Source organism: Cololabis saira, chromosome 8 (genome assembly GCF_033807715.1).
Source record: "Cololabis saira isolate AMF1-May2022 chromosome 8, fColSai1.1, whole genome shotgun sequence".
Classification (NCBI taxonomy): Eukaryota; Metazoa; Chordata; class Actinopteri; order Beloniformes; family Belonidae; genus Cololabis; species Cololabis saira.
In genome coordinates this window covers 34,728,708-34,741,654 of record NC_084594.1, presented here as the reverse complement: position 1 = coordinate 34,741,654, position 12,947 = coordinate 34,728,708, and the positions used below count along the sequence as shown (strand labels likewise).

Here is a 12,947-nt window from a genome sequence, read left to right as displayed (position 1 = left end):
TTTGGGACTTTCTGACACAGCACTTTTTGTGTGGGTTTTGTGTGTTTAGGTAACTACAAATCAGAACTAACAAAAATAACGGTCAGTTTCTGAGGCCTCTGTTTAACATTTACATGCCACCAATCACTCAAATTATGAAAAAAGAACACAATGTGTTACCGTAACCATGCAAATGACACAGATTTATATGACCATCTTATCAGGGAACTATAATCCAATTCAAACATCGATCAAACGCATTGATCAAATTAAAGAATGGATGTGCCAGAATTTCTTTTTCGGATAGATGAAGACAAAACAGAAACAATAGTGTTTGGAGCCAAGAAAGAAAGGATAAAAGTCAGCACTCAGTTTCCAACAGTGAAGCTAAAAACCAAGAGCCAAGCCAAAAATCTTGGATTGGTTTTGGACTCTGACCTGAATTTTAACAGCCACATCAAGACAGTCGTGAAGTCAGCCTGACATCACCTAAAGGACAAATCGAGGATTAAAGGACTGATGTCTCAGCAGGACTTAGAAAAACTTGTTGATGCTTTTATCTTCAGTAGACTGGACGACTGTAACGCTGTTCTCACGGGTCTCCAAAAAAATCTATCCAACAGCTGCAGTTAGTCCAGAACGCTGCCAGAGTCCTCACTAAGACCAAGAGAGTTGACCAGATAACTCCAGTTCTTAAATGTTTACACTGGCTTCCTGTCTGTCACAGAATAAACTTTAAAATCCTGCTGTTGGTTTATAAATCTCTGAATAGTCTCGGGACCAAATACATCTCTAATCTCCATTATGAACCAACCAGAACCTACAGTCGTCAGGGTCACGCCTACTTTCTGTACCCAGAGTTAGAACCAAACACAGCGAGGCAGCTTTCAGCTTTTATGCTCCCCACCTGTGGAACAAACTCCCAGAATGCATCAGGGCTGCTGAAACTTCAAATCAAACTTGAAACCCTTTTTATGTACTGCTACATTTCAGTTATCCACTATAATGCACTCCAACCTGTATTTCTTGTTTCTTATTTAACCTAGGTCTGTTTTTAATTTCTGCTTCATACTCTTTTTTTTTTTTTTTTTTTTAAGATTTTTTTGGGCTCTAGTGGCCCTTTATTGAGATGCAGACTGGAAAGGGGTAGAGAGAGAACGGGGAAGACACGCAGCAAAGGTGCGCGGGCTGGATTCGAACCCACGACCGCTGCAGGAGGAGGACTGTAGCCTCAGTATATGAGCCGCCGCTTAACCCACTGCGCCACCGAGTGGCCCCATACTCTTACTTTTTAATATATTTTTAAAGATCTTGTAAAACATGTAAAACATTTTGAATGGTCTTGTACATGAAATAGGATTTACAAATAAACTTGCCTTGAATAATAAAGACTTCAAGCATGAATCAAAAATAAGAAATTGTTATATTTAGAAATCAATGACTTCACTGTGTGCTAAAGAATAATGTTTTGAAAGGCACAACACATTAGAAATGAAAGATTTGATTTTTACCCCTCAGTATAAATCTATTGTCTAAAAGAAGTCATATTCAACATTAATATTCATATTAATATAATTGATATCAACATTAATATTCAATATATCATGCAATTAAAACTGTGCTATTATTGTGCAATGTGACAATAGACCCATTGAAATTTGAGCACATCTCTGTTCCTATATCATTTAAAACAAACAAAAAAGTGCATAATAAAATACAGAAACGTACCTGTAATTTGGACGGCCAGTGAGAAAATTATTTCAACATTCACTTTTTTTTTTTCGCATTTACCCAAATGCCCATGTAAGCTTTTGCCGGGTACAAAAATATTACTTTGACATTGGCATGACAGTTAAATTGTATTTTATTTCAAGATGATTTTACATTCACATGAGTTAATTATCACTCGCTTTCATCCAGTGCCTTCCAAGTGATAAAGAACATTGAGGCTTTAGTGCACTAAAACATGCTGGCATATGCATTAAGGGTTTAATCAATTTCATTGATGCCACAAGTGGTAAACTACTGAATGAAGTGAATGTTAAGCTTGTTAGACGTGTTCTCTGAAAATACAATTGTTGAAAAGATTCATGCAGGTAGATCAGTGTCCCTTCTCTGATAGTATTTACTGGCCTGTTCCAAGATTATGGAACCACAAATGAAAACGGTCTGGACTGCAACTCCCTTGTATATAGATTTGGCATAGATTAGATTTAGATAATTTCCAAAAAATGTTTCCAAGAGGAATGTTTGGGTTGAACTTGATGGTTTGTCAAACCACGAACATGAAGCAGCATTGTGGAACAGCTGTAGTCTGATGCATGCTGGGAGTCCGGCTAGACGAGCGCTGCAGCAGTTGAGATGAAAAATAACAATGTTCTGCAAAATAAATGAAATTGTCTCTACTTGATTATTAGTTTTATGAAAGCTTTAATAGTGGATGGCAAAAAGGAAGCATTTCAGTCGTTGACTCTCCCCAACATAAAAATGAATTCAAGTTGGTCAATAACACCACCATCATAGATTAACTATTATTCTCTAATAATTTTTATATCATGAGTACATCAACAATCTTGTTGTACAATTCACATTAAAAGTTTGATGTTGACAAAATCACAAACCTTGTTAATTTTGAAAGAAAGAACACAAAATACACACCCTGCTTTAAACCAACATGGAGCTAAGGTGTAAGAGATAAATATGTTTATCCTACTGGAAATAAATATCATAGAAAAACTGTCAAGAAATCCCTTGAGTGACTCTAGTTCCTGAGAAACCTTGAGAAGGGTAAACTTCTATGCCAAGTTCTTGCAAACTTCATTAAAGGAGCAATGGAAGGTATCCTAATTGGAAACATCACAAACTGACATGGGGTGTGCACATCTTGCGACAGGAAGGTTCTGCAACCTGATGATATACACTGCTCAGAACATCATTTGTAATCATACGCAGAGACTCAGTGATATCAAAGAGCTGACGTATCTGCACAGAAATCAAATGATACTGAAAGACAAACTCACCTGTCAGGTCAGCCTGCTTCCAGCAGGATAAGATTATGGTGACGTACCATCATGAGTGGAAGCAGTTTCTTTCCTCAGATTATGAGGCATTGAATTCCAACGATTTATTATGTCTAACTGGATCGTTCATTTATGTCTTGCTAAGTAATATTATGTCTTAAACTTTGTTATACAACTCGTGGCGCAAATATCAGAATTATATTAATTTTTAAGCTACAGTACAACTTGAACTTTTGTCTATTGAAAGTTAGTTTCAGTGGATACGTTACTAAGACAACAGTCAAGTCAGGACTTCTTAACCTTTTGATCTACTTTAATTTTCTTTTGATCCATTTAAAGCCTCCTTTCAAACATTTGTTTGAAAAGAATTTCCTTTTCTACCAAAAAGAAAGTTTTGGCTTCAAAAAACTTTGAGCTGTTTTCTCTACACATCTATGGATCAATTTGTTAACACGTTGCCAGGGAACATAGCCGTTTCCTTGTATTCAACAGATGTGTACTAGGGAGCAGAATTTCTCAAGGGAAGACATCTGTTTTTGTTTTTCTTGTTACGAGTTAAATTCATTTTTTAGACAAAAATGCACTAATAAAAGTTTCTGAACAAAAGTAAAATGAACTTGATGTAAAGGAGATATAGTGTCCGTTTCTTAGGTACCAGAGAGCTAGCTGCATGTGAGGCTGTATCTTCCTCAGTGTTTTATTTGTGCTGGTTTGTTTGCGTGTCATTTACACAACATATTTCCAGCATTTATTTTTCTAATCAAACCTTTTAGGAGTCTTCATTCAAAATTAACTGGGAAGATTTTACTTTCTTTTTGGAAGTATGTGAAATGATTTCATGGAATCCTACAAATGAAGGATGGCTCATGTGGGAAATCCACACATACAACTTACAGTAATATTATTCAATAATATCCAGCCAATACAGGCCATGGTGCACAGAAGGGATGAATAGAAATGATGCAAGATGGACTGACTTTCAGTGCACTCAGTTACTCTGAACAAGGCTGGGTTTGTGCTATTGTTGGCCCATCTCTTAGAGACTGAGGCCTAATCAATTTAACCAAAGACAAAGGTGAAGCTAAACATAGTCATGCAGAGTCAAAGCTCTATACCAAACAACCTATTTTTGGGTGTTTTATTTGTTTTATACTAAAATTACTTGACTTGGACTGCTTTTAGCATGCACAAAAACATTTTATGCGCTTATGCGAGAGAAAGAGAGCAATTGGATTTACACACTGTTGGGATTGTGTCTTAGTTTAGCTGTTTTTGAGTAGATGTACAGAGAGCAGGTGAGGCTCGAGGAGCATCACAGAGAATAACACAATATCAGAAATATTAAAGGGGACCTATTATGGCATCTAATACCTATTTGGCCTTGAATGTCTTAAAAACAAGCTTTTGATTGTTTTTGCTAAATGAATTAGAAATTCAGCCTCTAAACCATGTCTTTATCTTCCCAGTCTCTAACCTCATTATCTATGAGGGATTCTGAGTGGGCGGGGCTATGATAATGAGGCTCTGTGCTGATTGGCTGCCTGAATGACGCGATATACCGCCACGAAAAAATGGCGGAAGCTCCGGCCGGCGGAGTTGTTGTTGTTCCGGCCAGAGTTAGTTGTGGGCGTGGTTTCACGCATCGGAGGCCAATGAAAGTGAGCAGAATCTGAACGGCTCGTAGAAGCCACTTCAGACTGGACGGCTCATCCGGGCGGCTGTACAGACGCTGCAGAATTTGGTTGCTTTCCTCCTTCTCTGAGTTGGCAGGCTGAGGGGAGACCACGTTATATATGTTAAAACAAGAAAAAACGTGTTTTTCATAATAGGTCCCCTTTAAACAACACACATCAGCCAATTTCAGCATTGTTTATAAGAACAAATTTGGGTTGAACAAACGATAAAATGTCATTATATATAATTGATTGTCTCATTCAAGTAAATTGTTCCTTTAAATTAAGCCACTATTTAAATGTCAGGGGCCTCATCTGTAAAGCTTGCTTGCGCAGAAAAAGCGCCTGAAAGTTGCGGAAGCCGCCTTCTACGCAAAGCCTCGGATCTAAAAAGAAAAAACTAACCGAAAAATCTGCTTATCTTTACGGCAACCCTGACCCTCCCGTAAGAATTTACTTAAGACACGGGGAACTGGCGACGCAGGCTGTGAGGTGGTGAAATGAAGCCAGATGCATGTCATACTCTTAATAATGTCATCACATATCACAACATATATCAGACTTAAAATAAAATAGCGCTGATCGTGTCCCTCTGTGTGTGAAGCTCAGTCAGTCAGGACTCTGGTGCTGCTGCTGCTGCAACCGCCTCTTCACACACCGCTTTAGGACAGAACAAATGAGTGGCTTCGTAGAGCGTTTAGGGGCTCCACGGAGCCCCTCATTTCTTCCCTAAAGGGACACAGATATTTTTATATATATAATGAGTTTTACGCGCGCGTGAAACCTTTAGGTGCGGGTGTAAGCCTAAATTATGGTCCCGCGTTAAAACGACGCAGAGCCTACGGCGTAGGGTACGCGGCGACGCGCACCTACGCCGTAGGCTCTGCGTTAGTGACGCAGAACCATTACCCGACCTGAGCAGCTCTGAGGGGAGACGGGAGAGGAGAAGTGGGAGCGGGGGTGAAGCGGGGCTGCCGGGCCCTTCACACAGGGTGTGATTTGCAGTTAATGGCTGATCCTACCGTTAGTTTTTAAACTATAAAAAGTGGGGGGGACAAAAACATGATTTTAAAAAGACGGGGGGACGTGCCCCTGTTGCGCCGGGGCACTCACGGCGTTCCGCGCAGCAACGGCGTGCTGCCACTCACTCGCTGTATTTTATACTATTTATTTTTCTACTTTTACTGTGACCACAAAATAATGTGGTTTTCCTGTCCTCCACCTCATCAACAACATCTAGATCTCAGATCTCAGTGAAATTCAGTGGCACGGTGGCTCGACACGTTCATTCATTCTGAAGCCAAACAGGTTGCAGGAAGCCACTGCGCATGCTCAGCAGGCTCATTCATATGCAAAATTATTCCATTTTCGGTAGAAAGTGGGCGTGTAGAGGGCGGGATACCAGGCGGATTCACGTGCGCAACCTTCCAGCTGGACTGTGATTTATAAAGAGAACATTACGTGGAAGTCTGCGTGCACGCGGTTTTATAAATCCAGATTTTTTTTTGCGCCCGCCATTTTCGGCTTTTGGGCGTACGTGCACTTTTAGTATGAATCCTACGCACTCCATTTTAAATGAGGCCCCAGCTCTTTTAATAATTTCATTAAATAATTTATTTTTTTCAAAGTCTAGTTGTTTTGAACTTTACTCTCTTTCATGTTTAAGGAAAATGTCTATTTACTATCATTTCTAATGGTAGTGTCAAAAACACTGGCCTTAGTGAGCAAAGCTCTGAAATAATTAAGACCAAGAACCACCTTTCAGTTCATTTATTTTAAGTGTGGAAATAATTGGCTAGATTTTTGTGTCTGAAGTCTTTTTCTTGTCTTTTTTCTCACCAAACATCAACACCTTTCTCTTGTGGGTTTTTTTTTTTCATAGTACTGTCTTCAACTGTAACTCTTTCTTTGTCATCTCTCCCTTCGTCTGCATCTTTACCCCAGTGGTTTGCTTTGATGCTAAAATCAACTTTGACGACAATGCTGAGTTCCGTCAGAAAGCTGTGTTTGCCATGGATGACATGTCTGAGAGCGACCCCACAGAGACGGAGGCGGCCAAGTGGGACCTCAAATATATTGGACTGGATGGAAACATTGCCTGCTTTGGTATGAATACAAAGCTATGTAATAAAACTCATTCACCTGCACACACATACAATACACCAACAAGTAAATGAAGTCTCTCCCCATAAGAACAGCCCTCCTGGCATATGGCTTTAATGTCTCTCTTAAGTCACACAAGTGAAAAACTCAGAGTTAAAACTTAGTCAAAGTAAAGGCAGTCCAGGCACTCTTCCAGTCTGCTTTATGAGCTGCTTTCTGAAGACTCCAGAACAAATGCTGCCATAACCAATGTGTTCTAATTAGCTATAATCTGCTCAGAAAGTCTCCAGTGAGCCAGATTGTTAGCATTCTCATTAAGAGCACCCTCTCTTGTCATAAATCAAAGCATTTACAGTGAATGCCAGCATTAACAGGTGCTCTAGCTCCTTACCCTGTGGCCTCATATACACATTAGATGTCTGTCTGCACTACTCCCCCTCCGAGCAAATGCTCGAACGCCAGTTTGCATCCCCAGCTCCCTCTTTCTTAAAGTAATAACAGCTTTTAAGACCCTGCAGGTTCCTTGAGAATTCTGTAAGCCACCAAAGCGACAGCTGTTAAAGCAAATTTGCCTTTTATTGAAACCTCTGTCGGGAAGCTTGCCAGGACACGAGTTCAGCTTGGCTAAATCAAATGAGGTAAGACATTCTTGTGCAACTGGCTCCTGCAGAACCCATTAGGATAGCTGCTGAGGCTGTTTGCTAAATGATGACAAAGTCTACAAAAAACAAAGCAAGCCGTCTTGTAATTGACACTACTTTCCCTTAAACTGAGCATCGTGTTTGGATATTTTTTTGTGATGCTTAAAGGAAACGTGCCCTTTTAATAAAAGCTGGTTAAATGTTTTGAGATATTGATCTTTTATAAACAAATTTTTTCATGGATACAGTCCAAAAATGTCAATTTTCCACAATCTCTTTACATTTCTGTTCTTGGTAGCTTGTTTTAAGGGGTGGAGTCAGCCACTTACCTCCACTCTAACCTATCCCTCTTATGAAAAGCTTTGCAGAACACACGTCCAAGGCACAGTGAAATGGTTATGTTCTGAAACAGACTTATTATAGTTAATGGAGAATTTAAACTGAAACTAACAGGGAAAGAAATAATCCCATTAACTGAATTACAAATAAAAATGTTCATAAAACTAAATAAAAACTACATTTATATTAATAATTTTTCTAATTCTAATTACTCAAAGGAAGGAATAAAGGATTTTTGCACTGCATGGAATTGTTGATAGGATTCTTTCATCCTAGATTTTTTTTTGTCAATATCTGTAAGTCAAGACTTCAAAACTAAACCTCAAACCTTAACTGAAACTTAAACTAGACCTAAATGTTTTTTTCTGAACTAAAACTACTGATGCTCTTGTAAAACTAACTTAAACCAAACTGAAATCATCAAGCAAACTAAAAAATTAAATAAAACTTAAAGCTGCAAGCAGCGATGAACGGGCCCTCACACCCTTGTGCACGTTCAGGCGTGCTGCAGTGGAAACGCTTGTATGACTTGCATGTAGATATCTTCAAGCCTGGACATTTAGCGGATGACACCACCCACGACTCTTTATGTCAAACCATTCAAAAGTTATGGCAGAAAGTAGGGACTATCAAATATGGACCAATCAGATGAAGGGGGGCGCGCTTTTTGGCGTCTAGCGTCGCCACCATAACGCTTTTGACTGAGAAAAGTAATGTGCGTCGTCGCAGGATAGAGACGCACATTTTGATGTATAACACACCTGGGTGCACGTTACGGTTCGAGCCGTATTAACTGCCGAAGGAATGGCATAAATTGCCCCAAAATTACACGATTAATTCAAAATGGCCGACTTCCTGTTCGGTTTCGGCCATGGCGCCAAGAGACTTTTCTTTAAGTTGCGACATGATACAGGTGTGTACTGATTTCCGTGCATGTACGTCAAACCGTATTGTGGGGCTTGAGGCACAAAGTTTTCTAGGGGGCGCTGTTGAGCCATTTTGCCACGCCCATTAATGCAAACCATTAAATATAAAAATTTTCGCCAGGCCTGGCTTGTGTGCAAAGTTTGGTGACTTTTGGGGCACGTTTAGGGGGGCAAAAAGGCCCTCCTTTCGTGGGAAAAATAAAAAATAAGAAAGAAAAATTCCTACAGTTACAATAGGGCCCTAATAAAATTATCAAAAAAAAATTAAAGTATTGTAACTCTGTTCTGAAGTTGGTGCAAAACTCTGCGCTAAATTACATATGTTCAAACTTAAAACGAAGGGGAAAGCTTGTGTTATAGAAAAGCATTTGGTTGGGTAGATGCTTCAGACCAAGTTTTTTCAAAATATATATATATATATTTCCCCCCCCCCCCCATTTAGACACGTCCCAATTAGCTTGAATATTTACTGTGAATATTAGGGCCTTGAATATTGAACAACAAACAAATGGTAATTTTTTTGTAGCTGCATTTTCTTAAGTTATTTTCTATTATTTTGTAGATAATATAGTTCTTTGTTCCTTTGTTAGGTTTCTAATAGCCAGCGTTCTGGCAGTGCCGGTAATGTTATTTTAATTAGTGCTTGTTTGCAGACATTGCTCTTTGCTCTCAGGGACTCTTGTTTCAATTTCTGGACTTAAGCCATTACCTCGTGTAAAAATGTAACCTCATTATACTGAATTAATTGTACTTTAGGTCATTTTTAGGTTACGTTGCTATTAACATCCATTATAAAAGTGCAAAGAGATGAGTATGTTTATCGGTATTACTAAAAAGCCTTGCTTTGACGCAACACCATCTACATTTTCCCCACAGTTTGTGTGTTTTTAAAATGAATGTTGAATAATAGTTTGTATTCCTTATGCCTTCTTTTCCAGTGAACGGCGCTGGTTTGGCCATGGCTACATGTGACATCATTGACCTGCATGGTGGCAAGCCAGCTAATTTCTTGGACCTCGGCGGTGGAGTCAAAGAAAGACAGGTGTACGAGGCTTTTAAGCTGCTCACCGCAGACCCAAAGGTAGGAGCAAACTGTCAAACACATGGTTGTTATTTTTTGTTGAGAAAGAAACTGATTTTAGTCGTTTTACCACACAGATTTTATTTTTCTCCCCCTATACAAGTCATGCATCTTGTCATATGGTACTCATTAAACTGGGAATGGCAAACACTTATGTTTCACTTTAGGAAACAGACATAAGGTTTTTATTAATTATGTCATCATTTCACTTTTCAAGGCTTGATGCTTGAAGTGCTGTTCTCTGCCAATAATGTTCTGATGTGCATGTGCATATTAACGCCCAGCAAAGTTGTTCAAGAGCATGCTTCTGAGAAGGTTAGGTCTGAGTGAGCGGCAGCTTGGGGGATTTTGCCAAACAACTCCATTCTATGTTCAGAAAGCTAATAACTTGAGGCAGGATCGTGTGAGCCTTGTAACAATACCACAGTGCTGATTCTGTGTTGACCAGCATCACATTACTAATTCTCTCACTGCTGTCACTCCTACAGCACTGGACTCATGTCTTGTTGCCTCTGTGACATCCGCTCTGGGACTCTTGGTTGTGTTGAAAACATCACACTAGATGAGCATTCAGTCCTCAGTCCAGCTATTTTTAAACATATTGTGTGATGCATGCCTCTTTGACTTGGAGGTAAATACTCGCTGTGATAGTGCAACAGAACTTTAAAACTGTGTTGTTGAGATTTAAATGAAGGCAGGGTACGGCGATGGTCACTTGTGTTTTTTAGATTGTGAAGCACTCAACTTAAAATTAGGGTGTAATAAGAACTAAGTACTGTAATGTGTTTCTTTTGTTTGAATAAGATGCAAATTAAGATGTTACCCTGTTTTTAATTTTCTATACTCTGACGATGCATTAGGTAACCTCAGGGGCGATTCTCGGATCAGAGTTTTAGGGGTGCTAAGCACGCACAGACACACGCAAGCAAACACACACACAGGGACACGTTTTTTTTTACAATTAAGAGTTATCTTTCATTCATCTCATGTCTGGCTTCTAGTAAGTGAACATAGTGATGATTGAAACTGTGATTGTGAAACAAGCATCAGTTTCTTGATTTAAAACAGCCTGATTAACAACAGAAACAATGGAAAAAATGTCAGCTCTATAATATCTCTCTCTCTCTACAATATCAAAAGTGATATGAGGTTTTTTTGCAGCAAAATTTGGATTTTATTAAATGTTAGTAACCATGGCTCAAAGTACACGACTGTGAGACATCCTTGGAACTACTTACTGAATGCGTGAATATCTGGCTGGCATTGCTGTTTGCTGAGTGCTGCTCCTGCTGCAAGTAGCGAGCATGCAGAGGAGGATCATAACATGGTTGAAGCTGGGGTGCTTTTTAATTTTAATATTTATTCTTGATCCACTAATTACTGCCTATGTTCCAGACATGACTTCAGCTAAGTTTTTAAACCCCTCCCCCAGTGATGCCCATGAATAACCTCTTTTTTCTGTGTCATTTTTTGCATTGATACTTTTTTTCATACTAGCTCACATGTCACCAGGTTTTTTCTTTCTATCTTTTTTCCAATAAAGCACCTCATGCCAGATCTATCAGCGTTTGGACAAACGGTAGCTACTTTGCATGTCAAATAGCCAATCATGTGCGTTGGCTCAGTTTCCTTCTCTGTGTATTTGTTGTGCTCAGTTGGAGGCAGCAACTCATTTAAACTTAACCGGATGCATTTCAGTGATTTACTTTTTATTTTTATTTATTTTTTTGTTGGACAAGTTATTTTTATGATAAGTGATGGAAGAAAGCAAGCAAATAAGGACAGCTTTACAGGAAATTCTAGTGTATTAAAATATATTATACTGTACAAGAGAGGCTGACTCTGTAAACTAACTTGGAGTTACTTTAGGGTAAGGTTAAAAGACAGGAAAGAGAAATAAACATAACCAATGGTAGCAATTTAACCATACCATCGGAGACTTTATTTAAAAGGCAATTTACAACAAAAGCTGAAACAAAGTGCTGCACTTACTGAATACTAAAAACTATGAGACTATAAGAAGCATTAAGCAGATAATATCAGACATATGTAAAACATGACAAAAAGAACAACTGAAATTCAACACAATAAGACCAATTAAAACACCTAAAATATAATAAACAAAGTCTCGCTGAGGTTGAAGAACGAAAAGGAGTTTTAAACCTAGTTTTTAAAAGTGGACAGTGAATGGACCTCGCTAATGTGCAAGGGCAGGTTATTCCACAATTGTAGCAATAGAAAAAGCTCTGTCCCCTCTGTCCCCTCTGAGCTTCTTCCTACCTTGGTATCGGCGGGCGACCTGAGGGGCCGAGCAGGAGAGTAGGGGTCATGCAGCACAGGCACCGTGACCGACAAAAGGGAGAATTGTTCCGCAAAGAAATGCCAGTATGTAAGCGCCTTCAGAGAGGTAGAGCGGCGCAAGATTGTTTGAACAATAAACAACAAACATAATAATTTTGAAATGAACTCGAACACACAGGCAGTCACTGGAGTGAAGTCAGCAGAGGGGTGATGTGCTCTCTTTTATGACTACCAGTTGAAAATGTCGTGCAGCGGTGCTCTAGAGCAGCTGCAGGTGTGAGGGAAAGACTGACACACTGCAACATAAAGTCCATTACAGTAATACAAACAGGACAAAATTAATGTGTGGATAACCATTTCGAAGTCTGGCCGGGAAAGAAACAATTTCACTTTTCGCCAAAATCTTCATCTACAGTAAAGTATGTCATCTGCAGTCACATACATTGTTGGCCCCAGTTATGTATGACCCAGATATCAGCTTACAACATCGAATTCCCTAAAACGTTTGTAAGTGTCTTCAAGACGCTTTATCTGGTGAAAACCGCAGCTCCACACATTGATCTTTGCTTTGATTAGAGAAGTACATCGCTTAACCACCGCAGCAAAGGTACCCCCTTGAACTGTATTTGAGTCTTCTTTTCTTACCTCTGCAGAATAATACTAGCTGTATGGGATGTGATATATAGTATGCTTTTATAACAGATATTCCTTCAATTCATTCAATATTACAGAGCTTTTATCTAAACCTTAGAATGTCATTTAATTTTTCATCGTGACATTTTTAAACGCTGCACTGAACAGACCAGTGTTCCACACCTCTATAGATGAATGCAGAAAATCTGCTAGCTTTAACACCCCAGCAGGTGATACATTGCCTCACTCAA

At 39.2% G+C, this 12,947-nt stretch overlaps 1 protein-coding gene across 1 annotated transcript in view; it reads left to right on the top strand.

The window, feature by feature from the left end:
• suclg2 (succinate-CoA ligase GDP-forming subunit beta) overlaps nt 1-12,947 on the top strand; it is a 136,328-nt gene that overhangs the window by 64,936 nt on the left and 58,445 nt on the right. Inside the window, exons 8-9 of the mRNA XM_061727865.1 lie at nt 6,617-6,778; nt 9,620-9,762. Coding sequence (XP_061583849.1) covers nt 6,617-6,778; nt 9,620-9,762 — 305 coding nt within the window. The remainder of the gene's footprint in view (nt 1-6,616; nt 6,779-9,619; nt 9,763-12,947) is intronic.